Genomic DNA, 19,901 nt, shown 5'->3' with positions numbered 1-19,901 from the left:
ATGGTGGCAGCACCAGCAAATCAAACAGGCTGGTAGCTAGAGATATTTTCTGCGGAACTAATAGTGCTGTAGTGCTTCAGACATGACTTCCGAGTGAAACAATCGTAGCAGATATCTCTAAGTTATAGTCCGTGAAGACGGTAAAGATGTAGAGCGCCATCTAACCATGGCAAATCATTGCAACCGCTATGAATATCAGTAGCCAGTAGTAAAATGGCTGTGGACATCATTAAGATCCTCAAGAGAAGTGGCGATGTAAAGGAACGTCCAAAGCCCACTTCAAGTTGCGATGCAATAATGGATCTTCTAATATGACGAAGGGACTCCTCAGGTCTTCCACAAGACGTCTGAGAATAAGGTTGCCTGCTGTCCCTGAGTCCACGAGGGCAGGGGTTTGAACCATGGCTGGTTTGAACCATGGCTGGTTCAAAGGTCACAGAGACTGAATGAGAGAGCAGAGGAGATAACACTTATGGCCCAAGAACAGTCCTCCCGCGGGACTTAGGCCCGTCCATTTCCCGGACGAATGGAGCATGTAGAGATATCATGGCCGGGCTGACCACAGTACATGCACAGGCCGCATTTCTTCCAGAATCTTCTCTCCTTTGAGGACAAGTGATCATGACCAAGTTGCATTGGTTCATCTGTATCAACAGCAGGAATTGCTGGACCCATCCGAGGTGCAGGGGTACTGGCCTGTTTCAACCCAGTTAACACCTTAGGCCGGAGTTCCTTCACCTTGTCTCGGAGCTGACAATCAATCCGAGTAGCTAAGGCTATCAATTCTTCCAGTGAGTCAGGTGTCTAGCGAGCGGCCAGCTCATCTTTCAAGCGGGTATCCAGGCCTCTGCAGAAGAGAGTCTTCAGACAGTTGGGGTCCCAGCAAAATTCCGCTGCAAGAGTCTTGAATTCTATGGCAAATTCAGCCAATGATCTGTTGCCTTGCTTCAAGTCCACTAAAGCAAACCCGGCAACAGACATACGAGCAGGGTCATCAAAAACAGATTTAAACAAGTCCATAAATCCTTCTATGTCCTGCAAAATAGGGTCCTTTCATTCCCACAAGGTAGATGCCCATGACAAGGCTCTCCCATCCAAGTATGACAGGATATAGGTTGTCTTAGAGAGGTCCATGGGAAACAATGAAGGCTGTAAGGTGAAATGTATGCTTCACTGGTCCAAAAAGCCCCGCGTCTTCTGGAGTTCTCTGGAGAAGAGAATAGGAGCAGCCAGTGAAACAGCAGTCTTTAAAGTTACCTCCGGTAACTGACCTTCTTGGGTAGAAGATGTGCCTTGTATCTTCTGTGTGTGAAGCTGATGGAATGCTGCAGTAAGTTTCTCCAAGGTTTCTTGCTGTTCTGAGATGCATTGAGCCAGGGCTGGTAAAGCCTGCAAAGCGGAGAGGTGTGCCAGGTCCATGGGCTACTGACATCTCATACCTTAAGCTGGATTCCATGAAGTACTGCTTCTCCAATTTAAAGCCGGATCCACTGGAGTTAGCAATCTGTTATAAATCTGATGCCCGATTGGAGGAGCAATCAGATAGGAGTAGCAGTCTGATGTGGACTCCTCCTGAAGAAGGGAGGAGTTAGCAACCTGTTATGGATCTGCTACAGAGTTAGCAATATGTTGTAGACTTGCTAGGGAGTTAGCAATCTGTAGTGGAGCGACTCCTGTAAAAGAGAGGAGTTAAGGAAGTCTGTTAGGGACTCCATGAGGAGTTAGCAATCTTGTTATGAACTAGCTCCTGTGGAAGGAGGAGGTAGCAATCTGATATGCTCAGCTCCTGTAAAGGGAGTAGTAAACAATCTGTTAGGGTTAAAACTGCGGAGTAGCAATCTATTATGAATCTGTTGCTGAAGACTCCTGATGGAGAGAGTAGCAATCTGTTACCAACGGAGTGCTTGGAGAGGGCACTCAGCTGTAGAGGAATGTAGATAGGTGGGTCCTTGGGCCGATGGCAGATGACTGCGCCCCCAGGAGGATATCCTGAGAGGGACCACCGGCTAGGCTTTGGTATGGAGACAGACACAGATACATCTTTTATTAGACAGGTTAGTAAAACCACCAGAGGTGGTAGTAGTGAGCAGATATGCCCAGCAGGGCTGAAGTCCCTCAGGTACTGGAACAACGATCCCAGGGTTGCTGAGCTGTAGAGAAACTATAGATAGTGAGTAGACAGGGTATGCTGTGTTCATAGCCAGAACTAGATGACAAAACTCACATAAGGTCTTTAGAAAGCTTAGTAGCTGGAAAGGGTTAGGCCCTTGAGGAGCGAGTACCTGGTTCCAGGGAAAGCTCTGAGAGAGCGATGGTAACTCACAAATGTTTGTATCTGCGATAGCTTCCAGACAGTAGAGAATCTTCAGAGTGTTCAGGAACATGGGCCCTCGAGGAGCGAGTACCGGTTCCTATTGGTAATCTGAAATAAAGAAAAGAGAGTGAGGCCCCCGAGGAGCGGGTACCCCTGGTAAGTCCGAGGAGGCAGAGTAGCTTAGGTAGCGAAACCCTTGCTAACTCGATGTGTTAGCAAATACTGAGACCTTTTATATTGGAAGCGGATGATGTCATCTCAGGGGGACGCCCCCGAGGTTCGCACCCTTGCTGGTACATCAATCGGAACGCGCACGCGCACCCTATGTCATCAGGAACATGGCAGATCCACAGCGTTGTGCTGTTCCAGGGACGCCGGAGAGAGACGGCAAGAAAAGGCCGTGGCAGCTAACCGTCCATCAGACCCGGAGGGAGTCGCCACAGTGGTAAGGAGGCCGGAGTGAGGGTGTCGAGCAGCAATGGATGCAACATTTAGGATGTATGTGTTGCGGTCCCAACCGCTTCCCTTCTGTTAGGGCCCAAGCCCGCCTACCTCCGCTCCAGGGATCATCACGTTCCGCCCGCTCCGGACCCCGGGGGCTTCTCTCTCTCCACGTGGCGGCCGCCATTACGTGCCTGTTTCTCATCAGCCTCGTGCGCGCGCGAGGACGTCCCTCTTGAGCGCCCAGCTCCCGGAAGCCTGGTCCCGCCCGCGATGCTGACGTCACACCCAAGCCCCGATATAACCGGCGCTCAAACTCTCTCTCATCGCCTTGCAACGAGGTTCACAACTCCGTAGTTGTTCTTAGTTGCGTTCCTGGTGATCTTCACGTTGCCTGCCTCTGACTCCGTTTTGCTTCTGACTTCCGCTTCAGCCTGCTGCCTGCCTCCGACTCCGGTTTGCCTCTGACTCCGCTTCAGCCTGCTGCCTGCCTCCGACTCCGGTTTGCCTCTGACTCCGCTTCAGCCTGCTGCCTGCCTCCGACCCCGGTTTGCCTCTGACTCCGCTTCAGCCTGCTGCCTGCCTCCGACCCCGGTTTGCCTCTGATTCCGCTTCAGCCTGCAGCCAGCCTCTGACTCCGGCCTGCTTCCGACTCCGCTTCAGCCTTCAGCCTGCTTCAGACTCCGGTTTGCTACAGACTCCGCTTCAGCCTACAGCCTGCTTCAGACTCTGGTTTGCTACAGACTCCGCTTCAGCCTACAGCCTGCTTCAGACTTCGGTTTGCTACAGACTCCGCAGCCGCCCGCTGCCCTGCCTTCAGCCGGCCCTCGGCCCTGTGCAGCCGGTCCCCTGCCTTCCGGGTACCTTGGACTTCCTCTCCTTTTTCCTCACTCTGGTCCCGGCCTACGCCTATCTCAGCCTCTGAACTTTCTGTCTCACTTCCTAGTCCCGAGGACCCGGGACCCTACGGGCTCCTCCCGGGGGGTCCATGGTTCCTGGGTGAACTCCTCCGGCTTGTGGCTCCGCCTCCCGGCCTACCCTGCCTCCCGGCCTACCCTGCCTCCCTAGGTTGGTCGGCCCAAGGGTCCACTATCTCTCCAGCAGTGTCCAACTGCAACAGTATCGGGCGGATTTTAAAAGCCCTGCTCGCGTAAATCCGCCCGGATTTACGCGAGCAGGGCCTTGCGCGCCGGCGCACCTATTTTCCATAGGCCGCCGGCGCGCGCAGAGCCCTGGGACGCGCGTAGGTCCAGGGGTTTTTGGAAGAGGCGTGTCGGGGCGTGTCGGGGGCGGGACCCGATGAAGCGGTGTTTCGGGGGCAGGACCGGAGTCGCGCAGCCTGTCTCTGTTCCCTCCGAGGCCGCTCCGAAATCGGAGCGGCCTCGGAGGGAACTCTCTTTCGCCCTCCCCTCACCTTCCCCTCCCTTCCTCTACCTAACCCACCCCCCCTGCCCTATCTAAACTCCCCCTTTACCTTTGTCCGTAGATTTACGCCTGCGAGAAGCAGACGTAAATCTACGCGTGCCAGCGGACTGCTGGCGCGCCGTGCTCCGACCCGGGGGCGTGGTCCAGGCCTTCGGACCAGCCCCCGGGTCGGAGCACGGCGCGCCAGCAGTCCGCTGGCACGCGTAGATTTACGTCTGCTTCTCGCAGGCGTAAATCTACGGACAAAGGTAAAGGGGGAGTTTAGATAGGGCAGGGGGGGTGGGTTAGGTAGAGGAAGGGAGGGGAAGGTGAGGGGAGGGCGAAAGAGAGTTCCCTCCGAGGCCGCTCCGATTTCGGAGCGGCCTCGGAGGGAACGGAGGCAGGCTGCGCGGCTCGGCGCGCACTGGCTGCCCAAAATCGACAGCCTTGCGCGCGCCGATCCAGGATTTTAGAAGATACGCACGGCTACGTGCGTATCTTATAAAATCCAGCGTACTTTTGTTTGCGCCTGGTGCTCAGTTGGCGCCTGGGGATCAGTTGGCGCCGGCCAATTGAAGTTTTGAAACAACATAAAGAAAAAGGGAAAGGTAGGGGGGAAAGGGCGGGGGAGGTAGGGGAAGGGAAGGGTAGGTAGAGTGGGGGGTAGGAAAGTTCTCTCTGAGGCCGCTCCGATTTCGGAGCACCCTGGGAAGGAACGGCAGAAGGCAGTGGAGCTCAGAGTGGGCTCGGCGCATGCAAGGTGCACAATGGTGCACCCCCTTGCGCGCCGACCCCGGATTTTATAACATGCGTGCCTGCGCGTGCATGTTATAAATTCAGGCATACATGTGTGCGCGTTGGGTAGCACGCGCTCATGTATGCCTGCGTGCTCTTTTTAAAAATCTACCCCTGAGTGAAAACTAATTTTCTCCGATTTGTTTTAAATGAGCTTACTTGCTAACTTCATGGAGTGCCCCCTAGTCCTTCGATTATCTGAGAGAGTAAATAACTGATTTACATCAACCTGTTCAAGTCCTTTCATGATTCTGTAGACTTCTATCATATCCGTCCTCAGCCGTCTCTTCTGCAAACTGAACAGCCCTGTCTTGTTTAGCCTTTCAACATAGGGGAGCCGTTCCATGCTCTTTATGATTTTGATTGTCCTTTTTTGTACTTTCTCCAGTGCAACTATATCTTTTCTGAGATGTGGCAACCAGAAATGCACATAGTTTTCAAGGTGCTGTCTAACCATTGAGTGATACAGAGGCATTTTGAAATCCAAATTTGCCATTCACCTCCTCATAATTCCTAACATTCTGTTTGCTTTTTTCACCGCCACAGCATACTGAGCCAACAGTTTCAATGTAATATCAACTATGATGCCCAGATCTAGAATTTAACCAGATTAGTGCCCAAATATTCATTTAGCCAGCTAACTTTTGAGTTAGCTGGCTAAATGCTTTTGAATATGGACATATGCAAATGCTCTCTTATGTAAAAACCATGATCCTTGCAAGTTTGGACTCATCTGGATAAATACTGATTTATCTGGCTAAGTAGCAGCACATAGCTGGATAATTCTGAAAACCTTTACTTAGGCGGACAAATAATGCTTTTCAGACTTATTCGGCTATCTAGACCTGCTGCTACAGGAATGTAGCCGAATGAATGGCGCTACTTATCTGGATAAGTTCAAATTTTTCTGTATTTTTAAAGGGATATTCAAATAGGCTTTATGCACTTTATTTAGGCGCATTTACCCCCTCCCCCCATAAATTGGCTTTTACAACATAAGTCAGGGGATTTTATAATATGCACAGCAAATTATCAGTTTTACCAATTAGTTTACCAGTTCACCCACTTCAATTGCAGTTCTAAAAAACCGTCCTTGCTCTTCAGCCTGAAGTCCGCCCATTTCACCCAGACCCCCCACCCAGTCTTTTTTTCACTTTTGAGATGTTTACAATCACTTACACCAGAAACTGAGTAGGAGTAAATGTATGCATGTAAAAGACTTGCACAATTAAAATATATACAAATAAAAGACTTAAGTGTATCACTTTGGCAGGTTTTAAAATAGCAACTTATGCATGTAAATGTTGGCCCCATCCCACGATACCCTTATCACGTCCCTTTTATTACATGCGCAAAGTTACTCTTAGACTCTGAATTATGCTCGAATGTTATAGTTTTGAAAATAGAAAGTAGAAAAGCACGGTATGTTGTTGTCCTTTTAGTAAAGGAAGGCATTGTAGGTGAATTAGTGAAAAGATTTTTATTGTATAAAATTCCCAATATAAGGCTTGAAAAACATCAACATTTCAAAATTTATCTCAATGAGAGCATCTTGACAGACTGAGTATAAAATGTTATTATTCTGTCGCTGATGTAAACTGAAAAATATAGTATATATAATAGGGATGTACAGGGGTAAAAATTTTAATTTTGTTTTTTGTTTCATTTTTTTTTTGTTTTTTCCCCACAAATTTCATTTCATTTCATTTTTATTTAGCTTCTTTAGTTTAAAAAAATGAAATAAACATTTAAATTCCCCCCCAAAAATGGCAAAAAAATAAGAAAACAGGGCCTTCTGTCCTACGACCCATCCCTTCCACCTGGAAAAAAATCAGCTGCCAGGATTCTCCCCAGTCTCCACATTCCTGGTCCAGGGGGCATCCACTGATGAGACCTAGGCCCAGGTTGAAAACTAGGCCTTGCTTAGGCCTAGATCACAGTAGGGCACCACAACTTTTGCCTAATTCCTACACAAGCCACAGGCTTGGAAACCTGGTCCCAGGGCCTAGGCCAGATGCTGGAACTTCAGCCTTGACCCATGTCCAATGATGGGGCCCAGCCTGGAGGCATGGTCCTGACACCTGGACTGAGGCCTAGGCCCAGGAACAGGCCCAATGCATGGGCCTCAACCAGGGCCTTAGCTTAGGACAAGTCCCAGGCCCAGGACTGATGCTAGGACCTGGTCCCAAGGTCAGGTCCTGATGTCTGGGTCCAGATTTGACATCAGGGCCTGGTCCAGAGGCCAAGTCCCAATGCCTTGGCCTAGCCCGAAGCCCAGACCACAGATGCCTGGATCTTGACTTAGGCTGAGACCCAGGCCCAACACCAGGGCCTATCCCAGAAGCTGGGTCTCAAAGCGAGGGTCAGACTGCTGGCATCTGCTGGGAATACGCCAGAATTCATTTACTCCAGCACATCATCCTCAGCAGCAGGCACCATTTTGGTGTACAGACTAGGCCAAGGCACCAACGTCATGCTTGGGCATAGGCGGCAGCCCCTAGTTTGGGTCTCAGCCTATTCCCTAGGCAAGGCTCCGAACTAGGGAGGGCTCGATGACTTTTTCTTTTTTAATTTTCAAAAAGAAACATAATTCCTATGAAATTTCATCATAATTTAAATCATTTCGTTTTGAAAATGACTTGAAATAAAATAAGAAATTTCATTGTCGTTTCTTATTTTGTTTCTCTTGTGTGCCCATCTCTAATATACATTTCTATGGTATGTCAATAGTAATATTTGGATACAAGAAGCTTATAAAATGGGATTATACATTTTTAAATAAATAAGTAAATAAGTATTCAAATGCACCCTTCTTTTTGAAGGAGCATGGGTTGCACCTACTTTCATCATGTACTTTCCAACACCACAACGTCGGTACCGCCTCCTAGTAGACATCAGTGAAAGCTGGATTATAATTTCCTTAGACTTCCTGTAGAAAACAAAGACAATGTATGCAAATTGAATTTTATTTTAAGATAAATACATGTTTCTGAAAAACAAAAGAAAAAAATAGCTTTTTTTTCCTTAAGGTGATGACTTATACTTCAGGTCAGCCTTTTGACTTGAGGTGCAAGCTAAGATACTACAATACTCTGTACTTAGGGCCACTTTACAAAATAATGCATCAGCTGCAACTTACATAATGAAGAATTTAGACATCTTAAGTATTTTTTGACAGACCCAATATTGCACTTCTTCTGAGAAAAACAATGGACACTAGTCAATTATTCAAAACAATGACAAATTTCATACTAGCTCCCTAAAGTATAGGGTTCTACATCTTAAGTCCAATAGAGGTAGATCTTCAAAAAATACGCGCGCGTGTACTTTTGTTCGTGCCGGTGGCGTGAACAAAAGTACACCAGATTTTATAAGATACGTGCGTAGCCGCGTGTATCTTATAAAATCTGGGGTCGGCGAGTGCAAGGCTGCGCAAAATCGGCAGCCTGCGCGCGCCAAGCCGCGCAGCCTGCCTCCGTTCCCTCCGAGGCCGCTCCGAAATCGGAGTGGCCTCAGAGGGAACTTTCCTTCCGCGTCCCCCCACCTTCCCCTCCCTTCCTCTTTCTACCCCACCCCCCAGCCCTACCTAAATCCCCCCCCTACCTTTGTTGGGCAAGTTACGCCTGCTTGAAGCAGGCGTAACTTGCGCGTACCGCCCCGGCATCCTCCGGCACAGGCCGCAGTGCCGGGGGACTCGGGATCACCCTCCCGGCCCGCCCCCGAACCGTCGCCATGCCCTTGGACCCGCCCCGAACTGCCCCTGCCCCCAGACACGCCCCGGACACGTCCCTCCCGCCCCTTTTAGGAAGCCCCGGGACTTGTGCGTGCCAGCGGCCTATGCAAAATAGGCGTGCCGGCGCGCGAGTGCCCTGCGCGTGTAAATCCGGGAGGATTTATGCGCGCAGGGGTTTTAAAATCTACCATGTGACAGGGGCTACCGGTGCCATTGGTCGGCCCCTGTCACATGGTAGGAGCAATGGACAGCTGGCTCCACCTCCTGAAAACGCACCCCAAATCAAAGTGCCCCCTAACAAAGGTCCATTTATAGATTGTCAGGCTGCACCCTATTAAAAATCTCTCTCTCTCTCTCTCCTCCCATAGACTCAAAATGCCTTAATGAATCTGATCCTTAGCTTTCTTTGAAAATAATACCAATATGCATTACATTTTAAAAAATCATATGAAACACAGATTAAAGTATTTTAATAATTTAGCCTGGCAATCCCATCTTCTACTGGCAGAACTGCCTATAATATATTTGGGGTTGGGGTTTTTGACTAAAAGTGTTCCCCCCTAGAAATAACCAGGTAGCCTAGAAAGATGGTTTCTGTAGTACTAAGGCTTACAGTTTGGAGTATTTTTGTTTATGCTTCTTTGACATCTCTTTTTCTGTCTTTTATATTTTGAAAATTATTCAGTGTGAAACTTGTAATAAAACCTGTGAATGATTCTTACATGAAGAATGAACATAGTGATAACATTTTAGTGAATATTAGATGGGGCAATTTCCTAGAGAGGCCTTTTTTCTATTTTTTTGATATGTTGTTTGATGGGTTTTATGAGCTATTTTTCATTTTGTTAAAAATTATATATATATATATATATATATATATATATATATAATGCAGGGCAACACCCATGGGGGAACAGCAGACTAGAGCAGTGGTCCCAAACCCTGTCCTTATCCAGTATATACAGACTCTGAAGAAATTGTTAAGGTACAAGCTTAAGAAAAACAATTTCTGTATATCCCAGGGCCTTCAGATGTCACAGCATACATGCTATATGACACAAACAGATTTGCAATAGCTAGCTATCAAAATAAGACTCTTACATATCCATAACTTTCAGCCAGTACACCCATCCACATGCTCATTTTCTTTAGGCCAGGAAAATCCCTTCATTGAACAAACAAAATAATATCTCTTACATCATACCCTTTAAGTAAAAAAAAGTGCCTAAGAAATAAAATAAACAATGCAAAAGATCAATTTTTCAGACAATAAGTAGAACAAAAACATATTAATAAAAAAATATCCCCCGTCAAAATAAGTTCTCAGCAGTTGAATTCAGACAGAAAATTTTCCTGTTTGCAATTCTTAGCTATGCTGAGCTCATATCCTGATCCAATTAACACAGATCATTGGAATTGGAAAAAACACTCCTCTAGAGAATCCCCCTATCCTGGCTAATATTCACTAAAATGTTATCACTGTCAGGCCGATACAGTACAACCTGTCATTGGACGTGCGTTTTCCGCCCCTTACTGAATAAGCGCCCTTACTGAATAGCGCCTTACTGAATAGCGCCCTTAACATGCAAATGCATGTTAATGGCCCTATTAGGTATGCCCGTGCGTTTCAGTAAGTAAAATGTGCAGCCAAGCCGCACATTTTACTTTCAGAAATTAGCGCCTACGCAAAGGTAGGCGCTAATTTCTTCGGGCACCGGGAAAGTGCACAGAAAAGCAGTAAAAACTGCTTTTCTGTGCACCCTCCGACTTACTATCATGGCGATATTAAGTCGGAGGTCCCGAAGGGTAAAAAAAGTAAAAAAGAAAAAAGAAAAAAAAATTTGAAGTCGGCCGGCGGCTGTCGGGTCGAAAACTGGACACTCAATTTTGCTGGCGTCCGGTTTCGGAGCCCATAGCTGTCAGCGGGCTCGAGAACTGACGCTGGCAAAATTGAGTGTCGGCTATCAAACCTGCTGACAGCCACCACTCTGGGCCAAAAGGAGGCGCTAGGGACGCGCTAATGTCCCTAGTGCCTCCTTTTGCCCGTTTCTACCACCGGACCTAATTTAAATACTGCATCGCGCGCACAGGCGAGTGGGCGTTCGCCCGCTCTCCCGCGGACTTTTCTGAATCGGCCTGTGTGTGAGCATTCTTCATGTAGCAATCCTTTTTGACAGGTTTCAGGATAATTTTTTCATTGAATAATTATCAAAATATGAAATATAGAAAAAGAAATATGAGTAGTAGAAGCATAAATAAAAATACCCAAATTGTAAGCCTTAGTGCTATCTATATAAATAAAAATGTTAAATAGTTTGTACGTCGTCGCTAATCTCGCCAACCACTTAACCGAATGCGTTCAAATTTGCACACAACATTCACTTCCCATACGGGAAGGATCTTATACACTTACATTACATATAGGTCACACCTGTGACAGGTAATACAAGTTTAAAAAATTGCTTACACAAAACAGTGACATCTGGTGGCCGTCAGCGCAAGCGCAACCTCTTACACCTTTCACACACACTCACACACCACACCCCACCCCCACACAGGGCTATTGTCTTTCATTCACACTCCCTCATAACACACAGAAATCCACACTCATCACACCACACACCCCCACGCACACGCCTGCCAATGTCACTTACTTCACCCACCCTCCCAAAACACACCAAAACACGGATTCCTGGCTGTTACATTGGGAAGCCACGCATTTCACACACCCTCCGAATTTAAGTTAAAGTACCCTCTTCTACCCACCCATGCACTGCACTCCGATCACACACTACACCTGAAACAAGTCCGTGCTTCTCCGCCGGCACCACAGGAACGGTCCGGGACACATCGCATTCAGTAGGGCCGTCGGATGCCAGCAACCAAAATGGCGCCGGCGGACCTTGCCCTTACTATGCTATAAGGAGACAACAATGACGTCGGTACACCATGTGACATAGTAAGGGCAAGAGTCCGTTGGTGCCATATCCTCAGCGGACATTTGCCCTTACTAGTGCAGGAATCATGACGCACCACTTTCACCGGTGAAGTTTTGCGACATGGCAGCCGGTGGAACAAACCCTAGCACACACCCTCGCCACCGGCTGGCAGTTTACACAGGTAGGCGGGGAGGAGCACGGTAGGGGACCGTTCTTATTTTCCACCACACGTTTTTCACGGTGGGGGGGGGGGGGGAACACATTCTCCACGTCTCCCGAGAGGGGGGCTGTAGCGTGGGTTGCTCTATTTCGCCGGGTTAGGGGGGGGGCCCAGGAAGGTGTGCTTGCATATTTAAACTATTCTTTGCTGGTGCTGTTCATTTGGAGTAAAAAAAAACAAAACACACAAACTGTAACCTTTACTGCTCTGTTCTGTTTTTTCAACTTTACCAGGTTCTGCCACAGCTGAACCGATTACTTTCAAATTTGGACACAAGCTTCACCTCACATACGGCAAGGTTCTTCTACACTTACATTACATATATGTCACACCGGGGGCTGGTAAAAAAGTTTTAATATTTGGTTCCACAAAACAGCAACATCTGCTGGACATAAGAGCAAACTCTTACACCTTGCACAAACGCTCACACCCCACACACACATGACCAATGTTTGGGATTCACACACCCTCCAACCAGACACAAATCCAACCTGCACACACGCCAATTGTACTTACTTCACACACCCTCCCAAAACACACAAAAACCCACAAAATTCCAGCATGATACACCGGGAGGCCACTAACATGCCACATGTTTGCAATTCCCACACCCTACGAGATCACACAAAAACACCCTCCTCACACCCCCCACGCACATGACTTTTCTACTTACTGCCCACACCCTCCGAACGCATGCAAAATGGCAGAATAGTTCGGGCTGCTCCAGCGGGGGGGGGGCAACAGCGCTCCGTGACACATCGTATACACTACGGCCGTCGGCTGCCAGCAATCAAAATGGCGCCGACGGCTCTGTCCCTTACTAGGACACTCGGGAACGCCAATGGCAGCAGTAGCCCATGTGACATAGTAAGGGCGAGGGCCCGTCGACGCCATTTTCTGGACTGGCAACCGGCGCACCTTCGCCCTTACTATCTGAGCGAGACGACCGCTCCCATTGCTCCACCCTACTGACAGAGTAAGTTCTAACAGCCGTCGGAGACAGTTTCAGTGCTGGCTGCCGAGGGCCAGGCGCCAATACTTCCATGCCAGAATGAATGCCCGCTCCACCGACTACCATTTTTGACAGGTATCGGCGGCCTGCAGGGGGGGGGGGGGGGCGTGGGGATGTTCTTGCGTCCATGTTCGGGGGGGGGGGCAGGGGGCGGTTATCCCCATTCTCTTTTCTTTCTTTTCCACTTAACCTGGCTCTGCCACTGCAACGCGTGGCCGGGTACAGCTAGTAGTTTACTAAAAAAAAAAAACCAGGTTACTCGGAAGTAATTCAGGTTACTCGGAAGACTCAGATGAAGACTTGGAACTTGGAAGGACTCAGACGAGGACTCAGATTACTTGGAAGACTCAGACAAAGGCTTGGAATTTGGAAGGACTCAGAAGAAGACTTGGAACTTGGAAGAACTCGGACAAGGATTCAGATTACTCAGAAGATTTGGACAAGAATTCAGGTTACTCAGAAGATCTCCGGCAAGGTTTCAGGACTCAGGCGAAAGTACTGGTTGAGAACTGCATCGCAGCACACCCTACACAGCCGGCCATGGCTGGTCGCAGACCACGCTGAGCACGAAGAAGACTCCAGGTGAAGTAGTGGAACTTGAGACTGGAACATGTCGAAGATTCAGTAGAGGCCTGCACCGGGGCATGCCCTACACAGCTGCCTGTGGCTGGTCGCAGACCACGCTGGAGCGGAGCAGGTTCTGGAAGAGACTTGGGCATGGATGGAAGCAGGCAAGGAACTCCGAAGACGGGACAGGATTCAGACTCAGATTCAAGACTCAGAACTCGGAACATTAAAAACAAGGGTCTTCCGGAGACTTGCGCTGCAGATGAGAAGAAGGCCTTGTACAATGAAGCTCCCTATACAGCCCCCCATGGGCTGGTCACAGACCATGATGGTGGCACACCAGGAAAGGTGGCTGCAGGAAACTGGAAACTGGTTGCAGAGGCGAAGACCAAGGCATCAGGAACACGGAACATCTAGAACATCTGGACTTACAGGAACGGAACCATGGAACATCAGGACATCTGGAACAAAAGGACTTGGAACAGGCAACGAAGGAGCTCCGATGGAGGACAAGACCAGGAACATCAGGATGAGTAGACAAGGAACACGGAACGAAGAGCCATCTAGACAAGTGAAGACCATGGAGGACCTGGACCGGCACAGAAGAACATGGACGACCATGGAGTCCAATCAAAGGCCCCAAAGATCTGGAAGTGCTGAAGCAGGAAGTAAGCTGACAAGGACTTCCGGTGGAGCCGTGGGCTTTTCCCGCCGCTGGCCCTTTAAGTATCTTTGAAGAGGCACGTGCGGCACCTAGAGGAGGGCCCAGGGTGGAGCAGGACCCTGGACAGCAGCGTCCCTGCTGCCCAGACAAAGGAGGAAGCAGGCAGGCGTCGGGAGCAGCCTCTAGGCTGCAAGATGGTGTCAGCAGGAGCCCAAGGTGGCCACGGGCTGTGAAGATGGAAATAGTGACAGCGGCTTCCTGCCGCTTGAAGGTCCCAGCAGCAGTGGCACTAAGGCCTCAAAGACAGAGGCGGCAGTGGTGACTCACAAGCCGCAAAGACAGACAGACATCGGCGGCCCCTCCTGCTATGAAGAAACGGCTTGGCAATAGGCATAATCCTCAGGACTTCCCCAGATGAGTGTCTCCGATCATAAAATTCCTGTAATCTAATTGTTTGCTGGCACTTTGTCCCCATATACTATTTGCAGTTGCTGTAACATCTCTTCAATATTCCTGGACCAAGATATAGCATATTTCACAGTGTTTTTTGCTTGTCCAATGAAGTGGTCTTTAATGTGAGATACCTGCTACTTTAAGCAAAGAGTACTAAAACACTTTTAAACAGGATAATCCTATTCATGATGCCAGTTCTAAACCCTAACCCTCTGAAATATAGTGGCTGCCCTACTTACAGTGGCTAAGGTGGCAATTATGTATAATGGGGTTTCAGATGTTTCTAGTAGAGTCATTAAATTAAATAGTATCCCAGAGTGAGGGCTAGAAAGAGAATTTTCCTTCCTGTTGGGTCTCCTGCAAGGAAATGGGTCTCAGAACCTACCCAGCCAGTCTCTCAGGGGTAGATAGGGAAGACAGAACCCAGAAATAGTAATAAACTAGAATTAAATTGAATAGAGTTCAAAAATCAAAACTTTACAATGTATTTTAATTCAAACCATTGTATACAAGTATTTGTAAGTGGAACACCACAAATATGTTGCTAAACAAATACTGTAAAACCTTTTCCTTTTTTTTAGTGTCTTAAGTATTAGAACTGGTTCTACAAACCTGCTTATAAGATAAGTATGTTTTAAGGTCTTATGACCTTTAGTGGCATAGGGATGTACATTTGTTTAAAACAAATGGACAGCCTGAAACAATATGAGTCCAATTCATTTCTTTTGGGGGTCCCTGAAACAAATGGAGAGGGTCCATCAAATTAAACAAATCTCATTTGTTTCATTCATTTTGAAATTAATGATTTCTATGAGCCATTAAATTCAATGACCTCATTGAAATCAATGGGAGAACAAGTATACAGTTAGGAATTGATACAAAGTATAGAACAGCTAGTCAGCAGACTTGGATAGGAAGGCATTGTCTGTGAAGGAGGACATTATTTGAACTATCTCTGAGTTCCTACTTTTTGGCTACTGTGCCAGTCAGTAGAGAAAGTCAGCCAGGCACAGTGCAGAAGCTGTGGGAGTGTGTTGCAGTTTTTTTCTTTCCGTTTGTGGAAGGTTGAGGCAGTATGTGGAGAGTCACTTGCAGAGCTTTTACTTATTTTGTCTCTGCCTGGGTAGTGGGTAATGTGGACAATGGGTACTAGGTGAGCACTAAGCACAGTGCAGAGACTGAAGCACACCAGGCAGTGTTGTGGAGCCTGTCACTAAGTTCAGCAGTGTCAGAACTAGTGCACACATTGTGACACACAGTGCAGCATTCTATCTGTTCCCTGCATAAACATGTTAGCGTGCCACAGTCAGTGGACATACAGTCAGTTACAGCACCATTGAGAAATATAAAATCATTTTAATATTCAAACCCCCAGAGACAAAAACAATCATGTCAGGGTTAGGGAAAGGCAGAGCAGGTAAAGGAAATGGTTCAAAATTGGCAAGGTTGAGACTTCCAGTAAGATGGTTGCCTAAGAAGGCATTGAGAAGGGACTTTGCGCTCCAACAGGATCCATTGTCATCTGCTCTTATATTACTGTGCACCAGTTATAATCAATGCTAAATTTTGAAGTCTTGACCAATAGAGATGTGAATCGTGTGATCGATCGTCTTAACGATCGATTTCGGCTGGGAGGGGGAGGGAATCGGATCGTCGCCGTTTGGGTTTTTAAAATATCGTGAAAATTGTGAAAATCGAAAACCGGCACACTAAAACATCCCTAAAACCCACCCCGACCCTTTAAAATAAATCCCCCACCCTCCCGAACCCCCCCAAAATGCCTTAAATGACCTGGGGTCCAGAGGAAGGGTCCCGCTGTGATCTTCCACTCTCGGACCTCCGGTGCTTGTTGAAATGGTGCCGGCGCTACCTTTGGTTTTTCCGTACGGAAAAACGATTCGCGGCAGGAGATCGCTCCCGGACCCCCGCTGGACCCCCAGGGACTTTTGGCCAGCTTGGGGGGGCCTCCTGATCCCCACAAGACTTGCCAAAAGTCCAGCGGGGGTCCGGAACGACCTCCTGCAGTCGAATCGTGTTGTCTACGGCCGGCGCCATTTTGCGCAAAATGGCGGCGCAAAATGGCGCCGGCCATAGACAACACGATTCGACTGCAGGAGGTCGTTCCGGACCCCCGCTGGACTTTTGGCAAGTCTTGTGGGGATCAGGAGGCCCTCCCAAGCTGGCCAAAAGTCCCTGGGGGTCCAGCGGGGGTCCGGGAGCGATCTCCTGCCGCGAATCGTTTTTCCGTACGGAAAAACCAAAGGTAGCGCCGGCGCCATTTCTACAAGCACCGGAGGTCCGAGAGTGGAAGATCACAGCGGGACCCTTCCTCTGGACCCCAGGTAATTTAAGGTATTTTGGGGGGGTTCGGGAGGGTGGGGGATTTATTTTAAAGGGTCGGGGTGGGTTTTAGGGTTTTTTTAGTGTGCCGGTTTTTTCGCCTTCCCCCGATTTACGATTTTTTGACGATAAATCGGGGGAATGGTTATTGTATCGCGGCTCTAATGATTTTTGATGATTTAAAATATATCGGACGATATTTTAAATCGTCAAAAAACGATTCACATCCCTATTGACCAATAGAGAGTATTTTATAACTTTTCAAAGAGAGAATGACAACCAAATTGCAATGATTGATCAGGGAAAAGATCCAACCTGCATCACCTAAAATGGCAGTTGAATGGATATTCTTAAAGAAGAATTAATAAGAGAAATTTCCAAAAATGTTTCAGCTACTATTGCAGATTCCCTAAGTAAGTGTCAATCTGAAGAGATGAAGGATTGTTTAGAAAGACACAGTACTCAATTATCTGAATTGGATGGTCGTATTGCCTCTCAAGAAATGGCTACAGATAATCTAACCTCGCAAATCACATCATTCTAGAAGCAAAATGAAGAACTCCTAGAAAACATTGATGATTAGGAAAATCGTGGGAGGTGGAATAATATTCATATAATTAGTATGCCTGAAAAGGTATGACTACTGGAAACTCTCTGTCTCACCCTGGAGACAGAATCAGTAGTGGTAGAAAGGGTTCATCACATGGGGCCTCTCAAGAAGAATGCAACTAGGCCTCATCCTGTTATCACCAGGATTCTTAACTACGTCACAAAAGAGAAGATCATAATGATCTATAAAAAGCTTAAACTATTGGAATACCAGGGAGTTAAAATATAACTTTTCTAGGACTATTCTGCCAGAGTTACTGCTAATCAAAAAGCACTTGTGCCATATTGTACTACTTTATTTCAGAAGGAAATCAAATTATCTTTGCTGTTCCTTGCACATTTGTGAGTGGTACAAGATGAATGAACTCTCTTTCTACAGTCTAAGGAGCAAACAGGAATTTATGCAGTCCCTTCCTAACTGAGAATTTCAAAATTTGCAGGTGATATGAAAGATGATGTATCAATTTTTAATACAATAGTATAAATCAACCTTGCTTGAGATAATGAGTCTTTCAATTATGGACAGAATTTTATTTGTTATTGTTGGTGCAACATAGAGGTAGATCTTCAAAACATACGCGCGCGCGAACAAAAGTACACCAGATTTTATAAGATACGCGCGTAGCCGCGCGTATTTTATAAAATCCGGGGTCAGCGCGCGCAAGGCTGCGCAAAATCGGCAGCCTGCGCGCGCCGAGCCGCGCAGCCTGCCTCCGTTCCCTCCGAGGCCGCTCCGAAATCGGTGCGGCCTCAGAGGGAACTTTCCTTCCACGTCCCCCCACCTTCCCCTCCCTTCCCCTATCTACCCCACCCCCCCAGCCCTACCTAAATTCCCCCCTACCTTTGTTGGGCAAGTTACGCCTGCTTCAAGCAGGCGTAACTTGCACGCGCCGCCCCAGGATCCCCCGGCACTGCGGCCTGCCCCCGAACCGTCACCACACCCCCGGACCCGCCCCGGACCACCCCTGCCCCGGACACGCCCCGGACACGCCCCCTCCCGCCCCTTTTACGAAGCCCTGGGACTTACGCGCATCCCGGGGCTTTGCGTGCACCGGCGGCCTATGCAAAATAGGCGCGCGTAAATCCGGGAGGATTTACGCGTGCAGGGGTTTTAAAATCTACCCCATAATGTTTAAAACTTGCTTGATAACCTACTAATAAGAGATAATTTTATGACTTACTTAACAGCACACACTTCTTTCTTTGTAATGTGGGACTACTCCGATAATATGTTGACATGTGATCCAGTAAACTATTTACATGGAACTCTTTTGATAGAATGTTAGAACTCGAAATTGATCAAATAATTGCTAAAATTAACCCTGTTATCCATCCTGTTGATCCAAGTCTAGCTTCTTCACTGAAAGAAGAGCAGCAGACTATCACTCCCAAAATCACTAATTTAATTAATCTTTCTTTATTAGAAGAACTTGTTACAGCTAGTTTAAAACAAGCTATGAAAAAGCCTATTGAATTTCAAATGGCAGATGAAATTTAATGTGGACAAGTGCAAGGAGTTGCAAATAGGGAAAAATAACCCTTGCTGTAGTTACATGATGTTAGGTTCCATATTAGGAGCTACCACCCAGGAAAATGATCTAGGCATCATAGTGGATAATTAAAGTGCTACAGCAGTCAAAAAAGCAAACAGAATGTTAGGAATTATTAGTCATAATGCCTCTATATTGCTCCATGGTAAGACCGCACCTTGAATTCTGTGTACAATTCTGGTCGCCGCATCTCAAAAAAGATATAGTTACGATGGAGAAGGTACAGAGAAGGGAACCAAAATGATAAAGGGGATGGAACAGCTTCCCTATGAGGAAAGGCTGAAGAGGTTAGGGCTGTTCAACTTGGGGAAGAGATAGCTGAGGGGGGATATGATAGAGGTCTTTAAGATCATGAGAGGTCTTGAACGAGTAGATGTGAATCGGTTATTTACACTTTTGAATAATAGTATGTCACGGTTTGTCTGATGGGGAACAATTGGGCCGTGGTACTGGGTTACTGGGATGTGCCCTCCTGGTCCGGAAGTTCAGCCGTCTTTCGGGGCGGCTGTCCTTTCTTCCGGCGCTGAGATAGCTCCCTGCGTGCGTCCTGGCGCACATCCGTAGCCCTCGTCCTGTGGGCGGGCCCAGTGGAGGAACTAACAGGCTCTAGAGACTCCGCTACGTCATCATAATCCGAGACGTCCGGATCGGAGGTCTCCATCTCGTCTGCCTCCCTCCTGTGATGTCTGACTTACAAGGGTGCAGTCTTGCTGGTAGAAGTTTCAGGTTGTCCTCTGTCAGGGTGAAGTCTCCAGTCTCCGCCCACTACAGAAGGACTAGGGGGCATTCCATGAAGTTAGCAAGTAGCACATTTAAGACTAATTGGAGAAAATTCTTTTTCACTCAACGGACAATAAAGC

General features: G+C 47.7%; 1 protein-coding gene across 3 annotated transcripts in view; it reads right to left on the bottom strand.

Moving 5' to 3' along the window:
- Positions 1-19,901, bottom strand: part of LOC115095247 — a 392,965-nt gene that overhangs the window by 254,881 nt on the left and 118,183 nt on the right. For all 3 annotated transcript variants that reach the window (XR_003857731.1, XM_029608666.1, XM_029608667.1), the window contains one exon: positions 7,796-7,883. Coding sequence is in view for 2 of the 3 variants with exons in the window: in XM_029608666.1 (XP_029464526.1) it covers positions 7,796-7,883 (88 nt within the window). In the remaining variant the exon portion in view is untranslated. The remainder of the gene's footprint in view (positions 1-7,795; positions 7,884-19,901) is intronic.

Source organism: Rhinatrema bivittatum, chromosome 7, assembly GCF_901001135.1.
Source record: "Rhinatrema bivittatum chromosome 7, aRhiBiv1.1, whole genome shotgun sequence".
Taxonomy (NCBI): Eukaryota; Metazoa; Chordata; class Amphibia; order Gymnophiona; family Rhinatrematidae; genus Rhinatrema; species Rhinatrema bivittatum.
Note: the sequence above shows the minus strand (reverse complement) of the source record. Positions and strands in the feature narration are given on the sequence as shown.